Source organism: Tasmannia lanceolata, unplaced genomic scaffold (genome assembly GCF_043159265.1).
Source record: "Tasmannia lanceolata isolate RefF3 unplaced genomic scaffold, GAP_Taslan_0.1 ptg000018l, whole genome shotgun sequence".
In the NCBI taxonomy this organism is placed as follows: Eukaryota; Viridiplantae; Streptophyta; class Magnoliopsida; order Canellales; family Winteraceae; genus Tasmannia; species Tasmannia lanceolata.
Window position 1 is genome coordinate 6,986,269 of NW_027518695.1, and position 23,852 is coordinate 7,010,120.

The window sequence follows — 23,852 nt, forward strand, 5'->3', positions numbered from 1 at the left end:
AAAACCTGGATTCTAAAATCCACATATCCAAACAGCCCGTACGGCTTATTTCCACCAAAAACAACTGTATCTCCTCTCTTCCTCTCTTCCTCTCTCTCTCTCTACATATTTTCTTCGTCCTCCTCTCTAGTTTTCAATATCCATAAACTGACCACTCCAAAGTTGAGATCAATGAAACTTCTTGATTCTCTAGAAAACTGCTCTTATACAATCAGACATTTGATTTGAACATAGTGATTCGAATGATTGTTATAAACAAGGGTGAAGCTTTGATAGGAGCTGGAGGGGTGATTGTTGCATTATCGAACCCAGAAGATGTGTATTAGGAGATCATGCTGAATACAAGGGCTCCATCAAAGACTGATGAACTAACATAACAGATTATATCATTGCAGTAAAGCATCTACGATGGCAACATGATTACAACGGATGATTATTTACTTGTTGTACCCACCTGCTATATGTGACAGCTAACACCTAAAGACCATTTACTATGTATTTCATAGCAGGAGCTTAGTGTACTGGATAACAGAGAGATTTTTTTTTTGGTGTCATTGTTAGGTACCTTACCAATATGCCAAAAGCTCCAGAGCTGATGGAACGCGTTAGGCAAGGCTCTTGAAACCTGTGCCATGCCAGGCTGGGTCCCACCCAGTCCCATACCTAGGCGGCCCCCACTCACGACCATAACAATCATTCATGTTGTATTCTTCTCCCCTGATTGGGATATTGCCATTGTAATAAAGGAATGCAAATGGGTCTTGAGAATTATAAATTTGCATTGTGCAATCCATTGTAGAGTGAGCCTGTGAGTGAGTGTCAGGGCAGTTGAGCCTGACAAATGGTTAAAAGGATGAGATCTTAGAATGAGAATTTGACTACATCCAAGAGAGTGAGTCTATTCGAGTCTACGAACGAGACTATGGTTTTCTCATGACCTTGCTCTCATGATCTACAGTTCCAGAGATCTCAAAATTGAAGCCCCCTCTCACGCCCTTCTGCGTATAGTATGTCATGGGGGCCTGGAACTTCAGTAAGAGAGAATCATGAGATGGACTGTGAGAAAAGGCGTGGACATTAGAATTCCGACTTGAGGAGGAGAACTTGAGTAGGAAGCTCATCGAAAATCATGAGATGGACTTTGTACTGTGCAATCCATTGTTGTTTGGGTAATGTTTAGTTTTGAGGGGCATTGCAAATGCTTTTTCCTTTATTCCCAGATCAGATAGTTTAGTACAATAGTTGTCAGCATGGGCTTGGAACTTGGAAGTGATTATTGACGTAAAATCATGAGCAGTGAGTCAAAATTCAGACAGATCCATAACCTGTATTCAATTGTTGACATAAAATCACAAGAAGGGAACCAAAACTCAGGACAGATCCATCACCTGTATTCGGACAAGGAAGCTTCTTATTTTCCGTGGATGTGATAATGCAAACTCTATTTTTTACTTTCCGCCTTTCGTCAAGACAAGCAATGGTTAAGGCACTGCGCATCCATTTTACCATTACAGTTCTTTAACATTACAAAATGTGAACATGCTGTGGCATCATTTATGAGCATTATCTGATGTAATCATTGATTAGTCCATATATTAAAAAATATAGTTGTTTATCTTCCCAAGGCTCAAACAATTTCATGTCGATCCCGAAGGCGTTCCAATTTGACCATCAGTTGCCCACAACTTTAATGTCACGGATGACTTTGTTTAATAATGTTTATCATTGTAATACCCTCAATTGAATTTCCCAAATGCTCTTTCGTTCGATAATCTCTGCCAAACAGATTGGCAGAGACAACTGCGTTCTTTGAACAATTGCACACTGAGCTCTTATCAGTAAACAAAGTTTTGCCAAACACTGCTTTTTTAAAGAAATGGACCAAATTATTTTCACCTATTCATGCCCATGTAGCACATATGAAGTGAAGATATAAAATTCAAGGCTTCAATTACTAAAGTAATGAAATAGAATAATGGCTTACCACTCCGAGTTTTATCCAGACATCAGCAATTCAATTGCAGAATCTTCACATGAATTTATAAGTAAGAGTTCAGTTATAGACAGAATAGCAGAGACAGCCACTGAGAAAGACAAAGTGAAGCAAAAGTGAAACCATGTTCAAGCCTTATAGGGCAGTTGAGTTAGTGGGGAAAATGAAGATATTTTGGTTAAATGGATGATACAATGAAGCAACAGAAAGGATTAAAATGAAGATGCATTAATGAAAAGGATGAGAATCCTACAATCTAAGGATTCTTGGATGCCTCCAAAATTGATCCTTGTTTGAAAATAATATCACTTTGATTTAATGTTAATTGCAAATAGGACACTGAGGTCTCTCTGTGGAAGCCATCAGCTGTAACATTTATAATGCTATTATAACCACTACTCTCATATTGTCATTATGAACTTTGAAATGATTTGCATTTAAGATTATATCCAAATTGATTTTAGAGGTGTCTAGAGGCCCTAGAGCAACAGAAAAAAATGCTGCAAAAGCCCAAGGAAGAAGGATGGAAAATTTACAAAAGAATACTGATAATCCAAATAATCAAAGGAATAATTCATACAAATCCAAGTATGAAAAGATTGGATTATGAGGGAAGAGTGACGGTTGAGGTAAAATAACTGAACTTGGGAGTTGGGACTATTTCTGTAACACTCCTAGAGAGAGAAAGAGAGGGAGGGAGACACAAAGATGGTAATTTTTCAAATCAGATAGTAGTCCTCATATCATAGTTTTAAAACTCCCTCGCGTCATCGTGGACTCCCCCGAATCAACTCCCTTTTACCTTGGCCACATTCCATGTTTTACTGCAGTGTTCCACATTTTGCCCTACAGAGTCAATTAAAAAAAACTCATTTCACTCTCTCGAATTATGACTGCATCAACTGAGTTCTCAACCTCATCATGCGGAGTCAACTAGGATTCTATTCAGCAGCGTTTTGAAACACCGCCTCAGATCATCCAAACTCGTAGGATTGTTGGAAAAAGTCATCTAATGGGACCCACCACAGAATGGCCCAACCAGTGTTTCAAAATGCGGATGCAGTTCAAACGTGGTTGAAGAAAATCCTAGTCGACTCGGCATGACACGACGAGTACTCGGTTGACATGGTCATAACTCGGGAGCGTCAAAGAAGTTTTTATTGACTCTGTAGGGCAAAATGTAGAACACGGCGGCAAAATGTGGAACAAAGCGGCAAGACGCGGAACACGGCCAAGGAAAAAAGGAGTCGACTATGGGGAGTCCACGATGATGCGCCGGGGGTGGGGGGTTTAAAACTATGGCCCAACCTAACATATTGCATCCATAGGAATGTGTTAGTAGTTTTATCTTGTGGACCATTGCCCACCACAATGCAACACCACAGAAAAAAAAAGACTACTTAATGAAATTTGCTTATTTCCCTATTCACATTGGGAAGAGGATTACAATTTCAGTTAGTCCAAGGACCAAAAAGAAAACAACTTTGATGAAATTCCCTTCTTTGCCTATTCACATTGGACGGAGGGAATTACAAATTGGGTGAGTCCCAGGACTACTAAACTAGCCTTTTCAGTCAATATGGATTCCCTTCTTGCTGTCTTGTATTTGAAATAACAGCAATAAAGATACCAATTCACGTGTCGACAAAAGTGGGAAAGTGCACGCAAATTTTAGGGGCCTTATATGTATCTTTCTCTTATAAATAGACCTATTCAAAAAAAAAAAATTGCATAGTTTATTAGATTCTTTTCTTTTTTGTATCCTTCAAAGGCTCTCGCCTAGTCCTATTTGGTGCCCTAAAGTCTAGTTCCAACGCTGAGTTGCTTAACTTGGGTGAATTTCACACGTTTCTCTGCATATCTGCTCGTTCCATGTCTGATTTTTCTTTCATTAGATGATATTTATTGATTTATTTGATATGTCTACTATTTTATTTGATATTTGCACTCCATTCATGTATCTTTTATGGGTCATCAGTTTTTTTTTTTTTTAATCTTCTAGCAACATGGATTATTGGTTGTTTGATTGATTTGTTTTCTGGGTGTTGGGTGTTCCTTATTCATCACTTGAGTTCTTTAATTCGTATGTTGTGATGTTTTGGGGTCATGGTTATCTATAGTCACACCAAAATTTTTAAATATTTTTATGGGAAAACCCAAGATTCATAAACCCAACCCTAGGGAACCCAAGGTTCTTACACCTAACCATAGTTTCCAGGGTGGGAAACGAATGCTGGAAACGAAACGGGAAATGGAAACGGGAAACGCATGAAAAAAATACAGGGGAAACGAGAAACGAGAAACAATAGAAAATCGTACGAGAAACGTCTTAGGAAATTATGTGTTTTTTCCAAAATGATTGGCATAAGTTCCACACATGTTTCCTACATGTTTCATATGCGTTTTCTACGAGTGTTGCATACGTTTATCACGCATTTACACATTATTTACATAAGTTTTCCATATGTTTCCCATGTGTTTCAGAAACATTTCTCCAATTTTGTATCATATTTTGGAAATGTTCCGAAACGTGTTTCCCTCATTTTAGGGGAAACGAGTTTCCCAACCGCGAGAAACTCGTTTTAGGGAAAACGGGTTTCCCACCCGCGCAAGGAGTTTCCGGCAACTATGCACCTAACCCTACCGCGATAGTTTCTTGGGTCGGGTTGTTAATGTCTGGCTTTGGATAGTGACTAATTTCAAAGATTGTAGAAAGGATTAAATTTTCACACCAAAATCTTTAAATTTAAAACATCAAGTACATAAATTTAAGAAGGAAACTACCTTTGATGATGCGAGCGGAAATCACCAAGAACGTTTGGCTCAATGGCGTAGAACACATTTTTTTTTTTTTTAAATTTGTATTTTCTTCATTTTATTTGTAGCCTATTTTTCAGGCATCAAATCTTGACCGTTTGGCTTTATTTTTTGTATCTTTAGAAAGGTTTTCGATTACCTATCTAACGAACCTAAGATCATGATTTTTGGATGTGATTTGAGGAAGTTATGGGTATTTTTATGATGTGCTACATGCTTATTACGGGATCTCTATATTTGGGTTGTTTAGTCTAGGTTTTCAGGTTCTATTTCGGTAAGTTTAGATGGACGGCTACGATTAGCTGCTTAGGCCTTAAGTTAAATTTTAGGGTTTCTATTTCTTATAAATAGTTATCATCAAAGCAATGTAATGGATTTCTTTTGATTATTGAATGAAAATTTGCCTTTAGGCTTTTCAGATCTTTCAGAACTCGTGAGTATTTTCTAGTTTCGCTATGAGAAATTCGACTTCTACATGATCGAAGTAAATCTCATCCCCTTCGACAGTGATCGAAGTATTCTATTCCTTACGACGGTGATCGAAGGCCCCTTTTCTTGTTATTTTATCTATTTCCTCCCTTGTTGCGCAACAAAGAGCATTCAAATTTTTGGACTGCATCAGTTGGTATCAGAGCTAACTCTTTCCTTGGGTTGAAGAAGAAGAAGAAGTTTGGTACAAAATTTGCGTGGATTCGTGATGGCTACAGAGTATCTTCGATCAGTTCAAAGGAGAGTTGTTGAATGCCAAGATTGGGAGGTAACCCGGGACTTGAAATCGTTTTATTATTACTTAGAGCAGGAAATCATAAATTGGGATTCGCCACTAATATATGATGAATATGCAGAAGACAAATTCTTAATCGTTGCTAAAAGCTTAGATGATGAGCAATTTATTTTTTACGATGACAAAACGATCAATGATTCGCTGGAAGAGATGGATGATGTGCGTTGAAATCATGATTGAAGAACCAAATGAAATTGGATCTGACATCACATTAGGTGGGCCAATAGAGATTTGAAGTACCGGTCAGTGGAAAACATTACATCAATTTTTCATCAATTTATGTAGATCCATTTTTATTAGATCTTACGTTGAAGCCTACAATGGATATTAATGACTCCAAGCATGTTCAAGTTCAAGTTTAAGACATAGCATATTTTCATCTTCGGGATTATGCAGTAGGGATTCGATCCTCGTGAGTTTCATATGATAAACATTCTTTGGCACTTCAAAACTCGAGGACGAGTTTTTTTTAACCAGGGGAATATGATGCGGGCAAAATCACCAAGAAAGTTTGGTTCAATGACGTGAAACATGTTTCGTATTTTTTAATTTGTATTTACGTCATTTTAATTGTACCCTACTTTTCAGGCATCAAATCTTGTCTGTTGGCTTGATTTTGGTATCTTTAGAAATGTTTTTCAATTACCTATCTAACGAGCCTAAGATCATGTGATTTGGATGTGATTTGAGGAAGTTACATGCATTTTTAAGATGTGCTACATGCCTATTACGGGATTTCTATAGTTGGGTTGTTTTAGTTTAGGTTTTTAGGTTGTATTACAGTAAGTTTAGATGGACGGCTAATATTAGCTGCTTAGGCCTTAGCTTAACTTTTAGGGTTTCTATTTCTTATAAATAGTAAGTTTCCAATTACAATAAGACTGCACCAAGGATCAGCTCTAAGTCCTTATCTTTTTACTCTAGTTATGGATGAACTTACGGAGGGTATCTAGGACGAGGTGCCGTGGTGTATGTTATTTCGATGACATAGTATTAATTGATGAAACCAATGCAGGAGTTAATGCTAAGTTAGAGTTATGGAGAACTACTTTGGAATTCAAACGTTTTAGACTGAGCAGAACTAAGACAAAGTATATGGAGTGCAACTTTAGTAATGTAAGGAGACGGGGCGATGATGTAGTAAATATGACTGGACATGAAGTACCTAAGAGGGATATCTTTCTCTATCTTGGTTCAATCCTACATAAGGAAGGAGAGATTGAAGAGGATGTTAACCACAGAATAAGAGCAAGTTGGTTGAAGTGGAAGCATGCTTCAGGAGTTCTGTGTGATCGTAAAATACCTACCAAGTTGAAGGGAAGGTTTTATAAGACAACTGTGAGGCCAGCCTTGATGTACGGCTCAGAATGTTGGGCCACCAAGAAAAGCAACATGTGCATAAGATGAGTGTAGCGGAGATGTGAATGCTTAGATGGGCGTGCGGCCACACAAGGTTAGATCAAATTAAAAATGAAGACATCTGTAAAAAGGTGGGGGTGGCACCAATTGAGGAGAAGATGAGAGCACCGCCTAAGATGGTTTGGGCATATCCAACGTCTGCCTTTGGATGCTCCAGTGAGAAGAAGTGACTTGTGCCAAGTTGATGGAGTTAAAAGAGGTAGGGGCAAACTGAAAACCACTTGGGTAGAAACAGTGAGGAAAGACTTGAGGGCTAGGAACATAACAAAGAACATGACCCTAGATAGGAATATGATAGAATGGAAGAAAATGATCCATGTAGACGAACCCAACTAGTGTCAGGATTAGACTTAGTCAATTTGAGCCGGGTAGATCCTTTCACCTTCTTCATGAAAATTTTCTAAAGGATTCATTAGCCGATCCCAACTAGTTTGGGACAAAGGCTTAATTCTGCAGCGGTTAAGAAATTACAGCCTTCCAAATAGGAACTGGCCAATCCATGGGTATACCATGAAGTTACAAAAGTTGTACCTGTGAACCAACCCCCTAAAGCAATTCCTGACCAACTTGGAGCCAGGCCTTCTTTTCACACTGTTATGAATAGTAAAGGAACGAAGTAATCCTTTATTTTTTTTAGAATCCCATCTTATGCGAAAGAAGAACAAGAACGAAAGAAATGGAATGGAATGCAATAGGAAAAATAAATAGTAATAGATCTTTCTTTACTCTTTAGTTGAGTTGAGTTTTTATTTCTTATAAATAGTTATCATCAAAGCAATGCAATGGACTTCTTTTGATTATTGAATGAAAATTTGCCTTTAGGCTTCTGAGTTCTTTCAGAACTTGTGTGTATTTTCTAGTTTCGTTATGAGAAACTCGACTTCTATGGGATCGAAGTAAATCTCATCCCCTTCGACGGTGATCGAAGTATTCTATTCCCTACGATGGTGATTGAATGCCTCTTTTTTTTGTTATTTATCTATTTTTCCTCCGCTGCTATGCTTCGAAGAGCGTCTGGATTTTTGGACTGCATCATTTGTACATCATAAACTGGATCACCTCAACATTGGGAAATTACCTTGCTTCCACGCCTCATGTTTCCTAAACCAATTAGGACACTGGTTGTGGGTTTGGGGTGGCCGAGATATTTCGGTTTCGGCCGGGACCGAAACGAAATCCACAATGAATCAGTTTTTCCCGAATTTCGCCAAAATTTCAATCGAAATTTCGTTTTCATGCTAATTTACAATATTTCCATTGAAATTTACCAGATTTCCACTGGAATTGTAAAGATTTCCACTGAAATTTTAGAAATACCGATTTTTTTCAACAAATTTTACAAGATTTCAGCCGAAATTTTCAGTGAAACCGAAACTAAAATTTAAAACCTTGGATAGAAAGTGACATGAAGTTTTTTAGGAAAACTGAATTGTATGTGAATCTCTCATATGACCAAAAGAAAAGATGAGTAAAACGGACGGCACATTGACTCTCTTAGCATTGAGAGAGAAGAAAAAAGGCAAAAGGGGCTTGCGAAGATTTTCTCCAAGGAGATCTCTTGGGTTCTCTAGTTTGCAAGAGAAGGAGAGGATGACGACGGATTTTTTTTTGAATGGTCAGACGACAACGGATTTCTCTCTTGTGTTCTCTAGTCTGCACCTTGACTCTCTTATCTGTCTGCACTCTGCATTCAATCCGCTTGAAGTTTACCTTATTCATCTACTGCTAGGGACTATCACACTAGTTTCTATGTTGTGTCTTTTGAAAGCAAAATTTTAGCAGCATTTTACATTTCTTGAACTTGTTTTATGTTATTCACTCACACACACACATACACACATGTAATGGCGTATGTGTGCATGTAACACTAACACCCACATGTAACGGTGTGTGCGCATGTAACTAGATTCAACTATCTCAAGTTTATTTCTTGAGGAATCAAAAATACATAGATGAGTCATTGATGGACTGTCTAGTGATTTTATCGTCACAATGCTTGCTGGCAGATAATTCGACATGTACACTGTAGTTTTCATGTGTACACCATAGTTGCACCATATTTGCGTATACCATTGTTCGTATGAGAGTCCATTCGAGTTAGCCTTAGTCTGTGAGATGCTTGTCAAGACTGAGATAATCTCTTCTTGGTGTTCTAGTATGTTGGAAAGTCAGCCTTTTTTTTAGAAAGAGTACACTTTAGGAAGGAGCAAACTTCGTCTGGATATAATGCCTCTTACTTTTCTATGGCTTGTTTTCCTCTTGCCACCATTATTCTGTGTGACGTTCATTTTCATGGTTCAGGTTACTTTATGCAGTTCATGGACTTGAAGAAGCTCCCTGGATGGTTCTTTTTTGCCCAATTTAAAGCATTTCTTTTGAAATATGTACGTGGAAATCAGCAGGTGTTTTGATCTAGGAATGGTGCAAGATACTTCCTCCAAGTATTATTCCAGGTGAAATGCTGATCCAGAGTTCCCTTCCTAGTTGCGTTAGAACACCTCTAGTTTTTCTATATGGCTGGGAAACAACAAAATTTAGACCTGGTTTGTGATTGGATTCACTGTGATGGAACTTGGAATAAGTTTCCAAAATGTGATGATTCCAAGTTTCTAAAATGTGATGAATGTACCATTCAAAAAAGAAGAAGTGATGAATGTCCTTGGGGTGGTTGCAGAAAATCCAAAGACAATGCTGCTTATACTGGTCGCATAAGGCAGCCCCAGACCTTTGTGGATTTATCGACTAGCAAGGCTATGAGTGCAAGTTCTGGACCGAAAAGTAATAAGTATGCGTACCGACGGCTGAAACCGTATTCTGAATCTAAGAGGAATGATTCTGTCTACCGGCGAAGAAAGCTGCATAAGAATTTTGTTGCTCTTTTCCAGGCGCAGAAAAGGCTTTCGAGTCAAAGTTCCAAATGCCTTTCTGTGACAGAACATAAGCATGATCAGCCATATTCACAATTAATGGGAGAAATTGATGTTGTTAGAGCTCCTGTTATGCCAGTTGAAGTAGGTGGCAGAGATCTTAGTTCTAAACCTAAAAGTAATGAATATGTGTACCGGCAGCTGAAGCTGCATTCCGAATCTAAGAGAAATGATTCTGTCTACCGGCGAAGAAAGCTGCATAAGAATTCTGTTCCTCTTTTCCAGGCGCAGAAATGGCTTTATAGTCATTTTCTTTCGTGTCAAAGTTCCGAATATCTTTCTGAGTCAGAACAGAAGCATGACCAGTCGTATTCACAGATCAAGGGAGAAATTGATGTTGTTAGAGCTCCTGTTATGCCTGTTGAAGTATGTAACCGAGATCTTTTGGATAATGGAAACACATCCATTTACATACAGCATTGTCCACAAAATTGTGAAGATGTTTTCAGTACACAAATTAATATTCCTAGGAGTTTGGAAGATGTTTCAAAACCAGACTTCATTAATGAATGTTCAGTTAGAGAAGAACAAAAGTTTCCTGTATCATCTATCAGTAACAGTAACGTTCAAAAATCAACTTTAGAATCTTACTCCAGTGCAAATGATAGGCGCTCTTCATCGATTTCTAACATGGATCATGGTTCAGTTTTCTTTAAGTCCGATTCTGATGACACTGCGGAGTGTTCCTCCTCTGATATTGTGGCCACAGAGCTCTTTGGAAAACGTCCTTCTAAAAAGGAACTTTCTGTCTCCACTAGAGCCCGAGCTTCTGTAAACATCCCGGCTATTAATGGCGATGCATGTCAACAATGTAAAATATGTGGTCTTTCAGAAAATCCATTGAAGATGCTAATATGTGACCTTTGTGAAGAAGCATTTCATCTGTCTTGTTGCAAACCCAGAGTAAAAGAGGTTCCAATTGATGAGTGGTATTGTCAACCTTGTATGAAAAAGAAGCCAAAACCTTTGCTGGGGATTACCACTGAAAAATCATCAAATATCATGAGTGAAAATTCTGAATATAGGAAAAAAACATTTCGAGGAGAATCTAGCCTGGTATCATTCATGTTGAAAGACGAGGAACCATATACATCTGGGGTTCGGATAGGTAAAGCTTTCCAAGCAGAAGTTCCAGACTGGTCCGATCCAATCCCCAAGTACGTTCCTTCAATCTTACTCTTTTTCAGTCTTGCTATTCTATACTGGCTTTGTGGGCATGGACATGTGGTCTACCTTCGTTTGGTCAAAAATATAAATCACAAGGCACTGCCTATAAATTAAAACCATAAAAATTTAATCATGCGTATCTCTCTAATTTTGTAAATGTGACTAACTCAGTGCTATCCATGATAATTTTGCATATGGATGTTGCCTGGTAATCAAACCATGTAATCGGTCTTACTAAGTGGGAGTATTCGGGTCCGATTGGGATGAAGGATTCCGACAAAGCTTAAGTGATGGTGGCACTTCATGGTATTCGGTTATATGATAGCAAATTCTTAGATCGGTTGGTTATAGGAGATATGTGACTGTGATTAGATGGTTTGACCACAAAACTAGAGCTCCATGGAGACTTGAAGATATTATTGAAGAAATCCATGAGGGGCTGGAGGGTCACCAGGTCAAATTTCAACATGTTAGGAGATCTGTAAACGCCAAGGTGGATTGGTCAGACATGGCGTGAGCGAAACCCGAGTGGATCTTTTTTATCACCTTCCTCAAGCTATTTTATGTACTGGTGTTTTGTTTGTGGATCTATTTGGTAGGCTTGTGTTGTGCTTCTTGTTTTCGACCACCTTGGTCGTTGTTTCCTCTCCTATCGTTTTTTGTTAATAAATTTGTTAATAAATTCTCTTTGCCTTTAAAAAAAAAACATTCAATATTAGTATCTCAATGCTATATGTACTTAATAGAATGCTATTTTGATTAGCAGATTCTTGGAGATTTCTTTTTCAATTGATAGTTATTGTCATACAAAAAAAAAGTCAGGTAGGAATTCGATTTAGGAATTCAACTTGATCCCAATTTTCAACGGAGTTTTTCCATTGCACCCATCACTCCCACAGAAGCCATATGATTGAAGCATACCACATACTAATTATGAAATACTAAAAAGAATCATACTTGATTTTTATTTGTTGCATCCATAGGACTTATTTACACATTCAGAAAAAGAAAAAAGCATCATTTAGGGCTATTTTGATATATTTATAAAGAAAAGGGTCAAAGCATGATCCTCCATATCCACCAGTCTTCTTGCAGCCATCCTCACTGGATTAGAAGAGTGCCAATTGGAATTATATCATTCAATTGAATAGAAATGATGCAAGATGAACACTTGCTTTCTGAAAAAGAAAGGAAACCAACCTTAAAAAAGAAAATGAAAGTGCTTTGCCTTACTAATGATACAAGGCATTTTAACCTTACATCAATCTCATTTAGGTGGGGTCTTGCACTTCATCAAGTTCTCAATATGCCCAATCAAAGGAACGTGGGGAGTAGACGAGGAATCCAGGAAATAGTGAAGGAACAAGAATTCCCGACTCGAATAGAATGTGCAAAATCAATAGGTGTCAGAGTAGCTACAATTGCTTTCCTCATCTTGTATTTGGGAGATATTATCATGATCTTTTTCAAGCCAATTGAGGTGAAATAGTCTAATGAAGCAGGATTGGCTCTTCTCACCGGGTTGCATATTCTGAAGTAACACTTGTCAATTGATGGTGGAACTCTTCTAAAGAGATTGCTTAGGGTAAAAGATTTAGGCACGTGGATAGTAGCGAATATTATTTTGAAAATAATTCATCTTTGGAGAATTGCCACCTTTTTGTCATATTTTTAGAAGTGCAAATGAGTTAGTGAATGCGTTGGAAAAGGAAGAAGTAGATCAACCGACCCTATGCATTGGGGAATCATTCCCTCGTCAATATTGATTACTTTTAATTTGGGGCTATGTCATCCCTCTGACCCTTGCATCTCATTTTCTCACTTCTATTTTCTTTTCTTTATAAACTGTTATCATTTAAGAAAAAGGATTATGTGAAAATCACTCTCCTTTCTTTAAAACTTCCTGCTTATTCTTGTGCCATTAAGGATATGACATCTCTCTTTGACATCAGAATTTATGCCTAGTTTTTGGAAGGGGTTCTATTTGTATAGGATAATGTACATGTATATGTACAGCTTCTCTTGTTTAGTTTTCATTGTTGTACATTACTGGTCATGTTGCTATGGTTTGTTTCTTGCTCCTTTGACATTCCTCTCTTTTGGTTGTAGTGACACTGATAATTTTGGTGAAGCCCTCGAGATGGATCCTTCGGAGTATGCTAGTTTGGATGTGAGATTTCTTTACAGATACAACTTAATATTGTTTTTTTTTAATATATACAACTTATTATTGTTGTTCTGCTTTTATTATTATTATTTTTTTTTTTGAAAATTGACAATTTCATTGATACTATGAAGATTACATTGGGGACCAAGGCTCCCTACTTGCATTACATAGAATCAATTACATAGAATCAATTAAGGATGGCCAGGAGCATACTCCTAGGCCAGTAAAAAAACCAAAAGAAGTAATCTTCTGGGTCAACCGCTACAGTGAGGTCTACACTTCCATGCGCTGCCACCATGCCGAATAACTATGTCACTTCCCTTTCGAACTATTCATCTACTACCGCAGCCGAGAGTGCCTTCACCATTCCCCCTTCCTTTCCTTTACATTGCCCAATGGTCTCAATTGAATCGAATCCAACAAAAAGTGTCATATTTGTGGGGCCCATCAAGTCATAGCTATGACCTGCCACGTCACACAGACTTCTCCACCACTTTCTAGCCGGCGAATTCGATTTTCAAAAATTCCGCTCAAAGGCCTGAAGCTATTGTGCGCCCCTTACCGTGCACAATAGCCAACCCGTCAAATCCGATCTTTGGCGGCCTTCACCTTGCGCCACCGCCCATCCCGAGGGATCCCCATTAAACCATCAAGCCAAAAACCCTAGTCTAACCATAGAGACCACCATTGTTCACCCTAACTTCTTACTCTCCACCTCCACCAGAACCTAAAACCCTAATCCTACCCTTCCTTCCACCTAACCCTAGAGACCATCATTGTTCACCCTAACATTCTTCCTCTTCACTTCCATCAAATCCTAAAACCCTAACCCTACCCTACCTTCCACCTAACCCTAGTCTTACCTCCTTCCTCAACCACTACCTCTCTAGCCACCGCCTTCCACCACTCCAGCTAACTGCCTGCAACCCAAAACATCTATCCTAACCTAATACCTCAGCCCTTCTAGCACCAACCTTACACCTCGATCAAACCCATCTTTACCCCCCAATCTCCAGACGGCAACCCAATGCTATCTTCGGCTACCCATCGCCTCCACCACTCAACACGACCCCCAGATCCGGCGACCCACGGCATCCCAAAGCCCTTTGCTGGTCATCCACTGCACCATTTCTGACATCCGACGTGCTTTCCGCGTTTCACGAGGGAGAGGGTTTGGAATAACCGGTCGTCTCAATACCACCGTCCGCATCCTCCATCAAACTTTTTCTCCACCACCACCACCACCATCATCACCTCCACATCCAACCTCCTCTTTTTCCCCCGAATCCGGCCACCCTTTTTCATACTCCTGCCACGTGCACAACTTCCGACTACTCACCAGCCTACTTTCTCCATCCACCCTACCCAGTTTCGATCCTTTCGCCATTAAATCTAGCCCACTCAGACCCAAATCTGGCCATTCCGCACCTCCAGCCACCATTGCTGCATCCCCTGCGAGATTTGCCCACCTTCGGGCATCATCCGGCCACCAACACCTCCCTTGCCCATCAAGGGAGAGAGAGAGGGAAAGATCAGAAAGTAGGAGAGATAGATCTAAGAGAAAGAGAGACTAGAGAGATAGAAAGAGGGGGGGTCAGAAAAAGCAGAAAGAGAGATCGGGGAGAGATCATAAAAATGAAAGAAAAGGAGAGAGAGAGAGAGAGAGAGAGAGAGAGAGATCAGGAAAGGAGAGAGGGAGAGATCGATCGATCGGAGAGAGAGACCAGCGAGAGAGAGGGGAGAAAAAGATGCTAAAAATGATAGAGAGAGAGAGAGAGATCAGGAAAGGAGAGAGGGAGAGATCGATCGATCGGAGAGAGAGACCAGCGAGAGAGAGGGGAGAAAAAGATGCTAAAAATGATAGAGAGAGAGAGAGATGAAATCGCCTCCCTCCCTAGGGTTTCCATCGACCTAGGGAAGGAGCAATTGAATCGCCAAAAAATCGCCTCTCTCACTAGCCAAAAATTGTTTTTGCTTTTATTATTGTTGTTCTGCATTTTGTGATATCTTTCTAGCAGGTACTTTTTTGCTAGAAAAATAACTATTCCTACCTTTGATTCCTAGGGGTGGAATTCGAACCAGTCATGTACAGACAACTCTATAGGTAATTGGCTTCAATGTCGGGAGGTCATATATGGAAACATAGGAGATGATGAAGGAATTATTTGTGGAAAGTGGCGAAGGTAAATTATTTTTGAATCATTTTGAAAATATGATCTAGGAAATTGTGTCAGTTGTCTATCATCAATTCTAATGCCATTGCATAATGTAACATAAGGGTATGAATTTTATGATTATGATGTAAGATATTTTGACTGGACATTCAGATTCAGCCCCTAAGTTAATCAAGAATGAATGTACCAGGGACATGATCATAGTCTAAATAAAAAATCCTGCTAAGATATTTACTGGCATGATCTTTTTCTATTTTTGTTGAAAAATTGAGGGAAAATAGAGAAAGAGAAGACCATAAGAAAGTGGAGGGGAACTTCAACAATAAAAGGAAGAAGATGAAAAACTTGAAATCTTAGTTATTGGAAGCAAGGTTTTCAGTTTCGGTTTCAGCCGAAATTCAGTAAAAGAAAAATGAATTACAAATTTATTGCAAAATTTAGGAAAATTAGGAAAATTTTGGAAAAAAAATTTCATTTTTCTGAAATTGAAACCGAAATTTCCAAAAATTTCAGTTTCGGGGATTTTAGTTTCAGTCCCAACCGAAATTTCGGTTTTGGGGGGTTTTGGTTTCGGACGAAATTTCAAACCATGATTGGAAGTAGGTGAAGACCTTTGTGCAGCCAATTATACTTGCGTAAAAGTCAAATTCATGGACATATTGGTGATGACAGACATTGTCTTAGAGATTCTATTAGTAATGCTTTGGGATAGCTGGTACTATTGAAGATTTTTTTAGGAACTTAAACAATACCAAAGATGACATTCTCTTATATGGTTTTCATAGTAGAGGTTTAATGCTTAGTAAGAGTAAAATGATATCTATTGGTGATAGTTGACTTCATGTTGTGTAACTTAAATTATGGTGATTCCTTTATTCTGGGCTTTATTGGAGGTGATTGGCAAATGTTCTTATTAACTGATATCAGCAAGGATATAAAACCAGGAGTAATTGCTAAAACCGTTGATTAAGAATTGGGAGTAGTAGCAGACTTGAACATCTCAAACACAATGTCTATAACTGCTATTGATGCTTTTTGTTTCTTGATTAAAACAACCAACTAGTGTTTAAAAACTCCGACTCTGTTGAGAACTTGGGCAAGGTGAAACTCAAAAGGTATTTCGCAGGCCTGCTGTTGCATGAGAGAGCAGCCACATAGGCTCACTTTTCAACAAATTGTCTTATTAATGAGGTGGCTGCTCTCTCATGCAACAGCCGCCCATAAAATGCCTAGTGTGATGGTCCTTAGCAAATGCCCCATAATATTTATGGTTATGACATTAGTCCTCTAGATGGATATTTATCCATACAATCCTAGATACAATGTTTAAAAATTCAATGTGTCAATTATCAGCTAACCCGAGTTGACTGGGTTTGACCCTACCAAGTCAATCAAAAACATTTTTGATTCACCCGAGTCAATGGAAAAAGATGTGAGGTTTATCATTGACTCGTCCAAGTCTACCCAGTTTTGCCCAAGGTTACCTGGAACGCGGTACGGGAACGGGTACGGGGTACGATGGTAGTCCGGTACGCGGTACGATGAGGGTATATATATATATATATATATATATATATATTATTTCATATATTTTTACAAGAATGTCATTCCATAGTACACACTACACACATTTAATACACAAAATATAAAAACCTCGTATATGTCATACATATTTTTTCAAAAAGAAAGTTCCAGTTGGAATATATGAATATCCTTCCATAGTCAATACTACATCCATTCAATAAAAAAATATAAAAAAACCTCATGTATGCCCTACATATTTTTTTCAGAATAAAGTTCTAGTTCCAATTCAACCCAAAATATATAAAATTTGTAGCTCTCTCCATCTCTCTTCTAGTCTATATGCATCTCTCTCTCTTTCTCTCCCGCGGGTCGCCGCGGTTCGTCATCTTTGGCGATCCGGGTCGTTAGTGAACCACGTTTCGGATCGTGGGACCCCGGATCGCGGATCGGAGGGCGGATGGTGAATCCGGTAACTATGGTTTTGCCTCTGGACGAGCTCGTCAATAAGTGTGAGCTCTCGAATATGCTTAGACATAAAATATTGTTCTTGGAGCACGATACTTACTTTTTGAAGTATAATATTGGATTGCTGTGTTGGCCAATCCAAAGGGTCTTGCATGAAAAAAAATCAAATCTTTGAGTACTCTATTTCACCCGGCCTAAATTTATTGTGGCAGCCTCAAGGTTTTACATGCTTTTATCATGTTTCAATTCAGGGAACTGCCCTAAATCATCGTAAATTACGTTTATAATTTTCAAAAAAAAATGTTGGATTGCTGTGGTAGAGCATATTCCTCACATGATATGAAGACAGTATTTAAAAATTAGCATTGTTCTTGTTTGTTTTATATACAAGTATTCCAATTTATGCCATTAAAAAAAAAGTATTCCAACTTATGCTCATGAAATGAATATTCAAGTGTTTGGCGGTTCTCACAGGGCACCGCTTTTTGAAGTTCAAACTGATGATTGGGATTGCTCCTGCTGTGTTCTTTGGGATCCTATCCATTCTGATTGTGATGTTCCTCAGGTGGAATTCTTACTCGAATCATTTCGTTTATGCGGTATTTTAAATTAGGGCTACTGATATTTGCACTACCATTTTTAATAATTGCACGAATTCAAGCTTGTCTTTTCTTTTTTAATTGTCTTCTGAGAGCTTTTTGGGAAATGTAATAATCTTGGCAAGCTATATGAGTGGAACTAAAAAGAGTTCCAAAAGTGGAAACTCAATTATATTAACATATAATAGAACCATGGTTAAATAACATAATTTAGTGATAAACAGGTGTTGCAATGAAATTGTTTCCTAATATTTTTTATTGGGTCTCATTGCATGTCACTGAAAGAATGGGACGCAATGCAGTTAATTTATTTTCTCAATAGTCTGCCCTTGCTTTCTCCCTCCTATTCGTTATGATCCCGTGATTTTCATTATATTGTTCCTCGTCCGAAATTTCGGTTGAGACCGAAACTGAAATTTGGCGAAATCTGAAATTTCGGACTTATCAAATTTCGGTGGAAATTTCGCCCATTTCAGGCGAATTTTCTCCAAATTCAATTTTTTTTAATAATATTGTATTTTTCCAAAATTTAGGCCAAAATTACTGAAATTCGGTAATGAATAAAATATTGCTTTTTTTGGTGTAGCGAATTTCGGCTAAAATTTCGTGATTTTGGTCGAAACTTCGGTTTCGGTGAAGTACGAAATACATACCGAAACCGAAATTTAAAACCATGACTCTTTCAACATTGTTTTGTTCTTACTGTTCTTACCATGATACATTTTTTTGTCTATAGGAGCTGGGAACTGATGAAGTTATGATGCATCTAAAATACGTACAGTCGGTATGTCTAAGAAACCCTTTTTGAAGCTTCTAGTATGCTGCAACATGCATTATAAGTTTTAAGTCACCTATAAAGAGGGCGAGCCTTGGCGCAACGGTAAGGTTGCTCCATTGTGACCTGGTGGTCACGGGTTCAAGTCACGAAAACAGTCTCTCTGCAAAGCAGGGGTAAGGCTGCGTACATCTAGCCCTCCCCAGACCCCGCAATGGCGGGAGCCTCATGCACTGGGCCGCCCTTTTATATACACAAATCGAGATTCTCTTTTGAACAAATTAGTTAATAAGATTGTACAGTTGCAGTTATCAAGTAAATCGATAATGTAACTTTACCTAAATTAAACTTAATACCAGCCGCATCATGGATTTCTAAACAGAGACAATCTGAATTGCTTTTTCACTTGAAATGTTACAGTAAAGCATATCCAGATAGCCATATAATTGTCACACTAGTGTCTATGAATCAAATTGTGACCAATGACTTCAATGATAAGTCACCCACTTTCATGCGATGGTCTCATGTTGCCCTTAGATATACGTAAGAAATAAATGCCAGGAACCTAAAGAATAAGACACTTGGTTTTGCAAAAATTTCCTTGCATTTTGACAACATTGACACAACTATTAGGACATGACTTTATTCTTTCTTCCCTCTTGATTTATCTGCTTTTTATTTATATTTTACTATGTACCAATCTTGGTTTGTTTTTGTATATTTTCACTTTTATTAACTAATATCTGTATCATATTTTCTACGTAATCATATAACAATCTGAATATTTCAACAGTCATTTAGGATGGATGCCTTTTCACAACTTACAAATGTCCAGCACAAAATTTTCTCAGATTTGTCTAAATTCTAAATTTTGGGTGCTGAAATATAAGTTTCTCAGATTGGTCTAAATTCTAAATTTTGGGTGGTGAAATATGAATTTCTCAGATTGGTCTAAATTCTAAATGTTGGGTGGTGAAATATGAGTTTCTCAGATTGGTCTAAATTTTAAATTTTGGGTGATGAAATATGAGTTTCTCAGATTGGTCTAAATTCTAAATGTTGGGTGATGACATATATGAGTGAGCATTTCCAGTAAGCAATACATGAATTCCTATTTGAAGAGCTTCCAATCGTTCCTATCACCAATGGGGCAGTTTTCTCATTGGGCCTGTTCAGATTTGAGAACTTTCGGCTTAAGGTGCCTGGGTTCCCCAAGCTCCTCGGCTCTTGGTCATAGGAGATAGGAGATAGGAGAAGGAAACAGGGGGTCTAAGAAATTTGGATGGAAACTTAAGGCCCTTAAGGTGAAAGTCAATGATTATAAGTCTAATGTCTTTGGAAGTGAGGTTTGTATGAAAGAGAGGTTGATGAACGATATCGAAAGGTGGGATGGAATTGGGGAGGAGAGTGCTCTTGGTGTTGGTGAGAGGTACTCTCTGGTGGTTTGAGGAGGTTTTAGGGCTTCAGGTGAATCATGAATGTCTTAAAGAGTTTCATTGTAGGAGTTAATGCGGACTGGTTGAGAGTAAGGGATCTTGCTGCTTCATTTGGTTGTCATGTTGAGAAGCTTCCCATTTCTTATGTCGCCCTTCCTCTTGGTGTTTGGATACCTCATATGGCCCTCTAGGATCTGGTTCTGGATCGTATTAAAAAAAACTGGGCAACTGGAAGAAATCATATCTGTTTCTTGGTGGCAGGGTTACCTTAATGAAGGTTGCCCTTGGAAATCTTATATGTAGTGTTAGAGAGTTGCTCTTGTTGTTCACCATGTTCAGGGTGGGAAAAAAGGGGTATGTTGAGATTCTGAGAGTATGCGCGGCTGGGTCATATACATTTTGTCTTGAGTTTTCGAGCCTCTATAGGCTTGTCTATGACAAGGGGTTAGAGTATCCGATTGTTTTGAGAGCATGGGAAGGGTTATTTGGGGTTGGAGGTGGCATCGCCATTTTAAGGACGACGATATTGAAGCCTTTACCAATCTTCTTGAGCATCTTGTTAGTCTTCATCGTGCCTTGTATTGATGATAGTGGAATCTGGGCATCGGTCCTAGAGGTGGTTCGTGATGAACTGATGATTAACACTGGTGAACAAATGCATCCCTTTGCAAAGTAGACGAAGGGAGTTGGAATTATATTCTTATTCACTGTAAGGTGCCTTGGACTATATGGAGCCACATCCTTGAGATGGTTTGGTATCATTTGGGATCGACCAAATTCCTTCACCTGTCTCTTAGAGGGTTGGAATCGTAGACATTTCGTCCAGGCAGGTAGAATATTGTGGAGCTTGAACTCCTTTGTGGTGATTTGATGCCTTTGGATGCAGAGAAATCTTTCACGACAAAGGGAAGAATATTAGCTGGCTTGTGTGTGAAGTTAAGCACCTCATCATGTTATGGGCAAGCGGGCGAAAAGAGTTTAGAGGGAATTCCGCATCTTATGTAATTCATAATTGGCCTTCTATGGGACAAGTTATCGAAGATGTGTTGTCCAAGGTGGGATCCACCGGCTGTTAATTCTTTAAAGCTTAACTTCAATGGGGACTCCTTGGATAATCTGGGCCCAGCTGGTATTGGAGGGACCTTTAGGGATCACTCGGGCAAGGTAAGACTTTCTTTTTCTTGACCGATTGGGAGTTGCAATTCCAACGAGGCCAGGGTGTGTGCAAAGCTTTTGGAATTAAGGCTCTATTCGATTCACTTTGGTGGTCAGCCACTTCTAGTGGATGGCAACATGTCCAATGTCATTCCTTGGGCCAGCGGCTCTTCTTTGGGCTATGGAGATTTGCTTACACCATTAAGGCCCGTCTGGATGCCGAGAAGATTTTGATTTGGATTTCTCACATTTGCAGCCCTTTTTGCATTGTAATTTGGATCGGATCAACTTCTTGGATTTCTAATTCAGCTGCTGGCAGTGAAAAAAATCAGATTTCTAAATTTGCTGTGGAAATAAGAAATTGGAAATCCACAGATCTGGCAGTTTCCTTCACCCTCTTTGCTCCTCAACCTCTCCCCTCCACTAGGAAGTACCCCCATCCCTCTTTGTCTCCCTCTACATAAGCTGCCGGATGTATTCATTTTGTATTCAAAACTCAATTCCAAATCCAAATACAAAATGGGAGGTATCCAAACGGGCCCTTAAAGAAAGCAAATTGATATCCGTTCCCTTTTCTTCCCTGGGCCACCCTTGCAGTGTAAAAAGAGCAGTCACAAATACACTAGAGGGGGCAGCCCAGGGAAGAAAAGGGGGCGAATATATCACCTCCCTTAACGGAACTAGGGTCCTCATCAACCGGTTTCATTTTTTTTGTTTTTGCTTTTCCATCACTCCGAAGTGCAATGTTATCGATGATTTACTAGCCAAATGGGGGTTGTACATTGATGCTTTGTATGTGGGGCAATCTCTACCCCCAGTGTAGCTTGTTGTTTGCTGTTTCTTATGAATAAAATATACCCGTTTCAAAACAAAAAGAAAATGAACTTCCAATCATTGTGCCTAGGAATTTCTGTTGTGCCATTTAAAAAATAAAATAAAATACTGACACGTCATTTAGTTTATTTCTATTTATTCACTGATTGTCATTCCTTGTATTGTTCTTGACATGTAGCTGAGGCCTCGACTGGCTTCTAAAAAAGCCATACTCAACTCACACCAGAAGTGATGGTCCGGGGTAGTTCATGAGGGAAGTAGAAATGTAACATAAGCATGGTTGTGTAAGTATACACATACATCTTGGCTCATCATGTATGATTTACCTTTCTATCACAGTAATCTAAGGCTGGTACATCATGAGTCTCTTTTAATTCCCCATCTAAACACCCACATCATGAGTCTCTTGTACTGCGTTAATTTACTTTGTTCTGTAGCCGTTCTCAATAATATAGCTGTCAAATAAGAATTTATAATTGTTTTATCTTTATGCAGACAGATTTGTGCTGGACCTGTAAAGAAAAAGGAATCCGCCCGGAAACGGGAATGTGGATCTCTCCTGAAGTTTTTTTTTTTTTCCATGTCATGGGAAAACTAGTTATGTTTACCTTGGTCTCTGAAAAGTTTTGAAAACTTTGTTGGGAAGAATCTTCAGTTTTTGGCACTATATTCAATTGTAAAGATTCTAGTTTCTTCAACTGATGTAACAGCATTATTTTCTAATAGGGATTTGCTAGCGTCCATCGTAGAAGGCATTTTGCAGATTGTCTGTTGCATCTGACAGCAGCCAGATCGTGAATGAAGACAAAAGCTGCTGAAAAGTGAGCCTCTGCGGCTGCTCACAGATGCAACAGACCATCTGCGAAATGCCAAATCCATTTCTAATATGTTGCACCTTGGTTGTGTAAGAAACACTGAACTACCGACCATCCTACATTAACTGAAACAGAAAACCTATAAATATTTAAATATTCAGATACTGTTTATATTCACTATTGCAAGTTGGGTTTTTTTTTTTTCTGAATTCCATTAATGTGCCATGTGATTCAAATACTACACTTATGATTAGTTATGCAAACGACAAATTATCTTCTTTTTTTTTTTACCTTAGTGGAAAAATTGAGGAAGACAAGTTTAGTTTCCTCCTGTAATGAGGTGAGAAAATAAGGGTCATTGGCCTTCATGGACAACTGAGATACAGTTTGTGCTATATAAATCAATGCTCCATAAATTTATAATCTCTTATATCTTATTGCTTTGACTAGGAACCATCATTGTTCCCATGCCAATCATTTATACTCTTATTTCTAACAAAATTCTGTGACATAACATAGTAGATTACTTTCGTAGGAAATGTTCATAATACATATATGTGAACATTAATGTTCTTCAAAGTACATACTATATACCATATGTAAGTACATATTGTATATAGGTACATAGGAAACGTACACAGATGTAACAGTAGTAGCGGCACCAATGACAGGTGTAGGAGATCATTAGGTTTTCTTCTTGCCACATGCAAGCATAACATCTGGTGTACCAAAAATGTGGGTAGTTGGAAGGATAAAGTTTTGACGAAAGAAGTGCCATGCAGCTAGGGGTAATAGGCGGAG

The 23,852-nt window shown here is 38.6% G+C and overlaps 1 protein-coding gene and 1 long non-coding RNA gene across 5 annotated transcripts; both read left to right on the top strand.

Moving 5' to 3' along the window:
- The first annotated feature begins 3,673 nt into the window (after window positions 1-3,673).
- Window positions 3,674-18,859, top strand: LOC143851013 (uncharacterized). 4 transcript variants are annotated; one of them, XM_077360331.1, is made up of 7 exons: window positions 3,674-3,827; window positions 9,315-9,466; window positions 9,688-11,097; window positions 13,217-13,277; window positions 15,339-15,457; window positions 17,912-18,002; window positions 18,773-18,859. In XM_077360331.1, the coding sequence occupies exons 2-7, from the start codon at window positions 9,396-9,398 to the stop codon at window positions 18,842-18,844; spliced, it is 1,824 nt and encodes a 607-aa protein (XP_077216446.1). In that variant the 5' UTR covers window positions 3,674-3,827; window positions 9,315-9,395; the 3' UTR covers window positions 18,845-18,859. The 4 variants fall into 4 exon arrangements, with proteins under 4 accessions (XP_077216446.1, XP_077216444.1, XP_077216447.1 ...); XM_077360332.1 differs by having other exon boundaries at window positions 3,714-3,867; XM_077360329.1 differs by having other exon boundaries at window positions 9,315-11,097.
- A 742-nt stretch (window positions 18,860-19,601) lies between these two features.
- Window positions 19,602-22,977, top strand: LOC143851015 (uncharacterized). Its single transcript, XR_013236164.1, has 2 exons — window positions 19,602-22,520; window positions 22,732-22,977. It is a non-coding gene; the product is annotated as an uncharacterized LOC143851015 (long non-coding RNA).
- The last annotated feature ends 875 nt before the right edge of the window (window positions 22,978-23,852 follow it).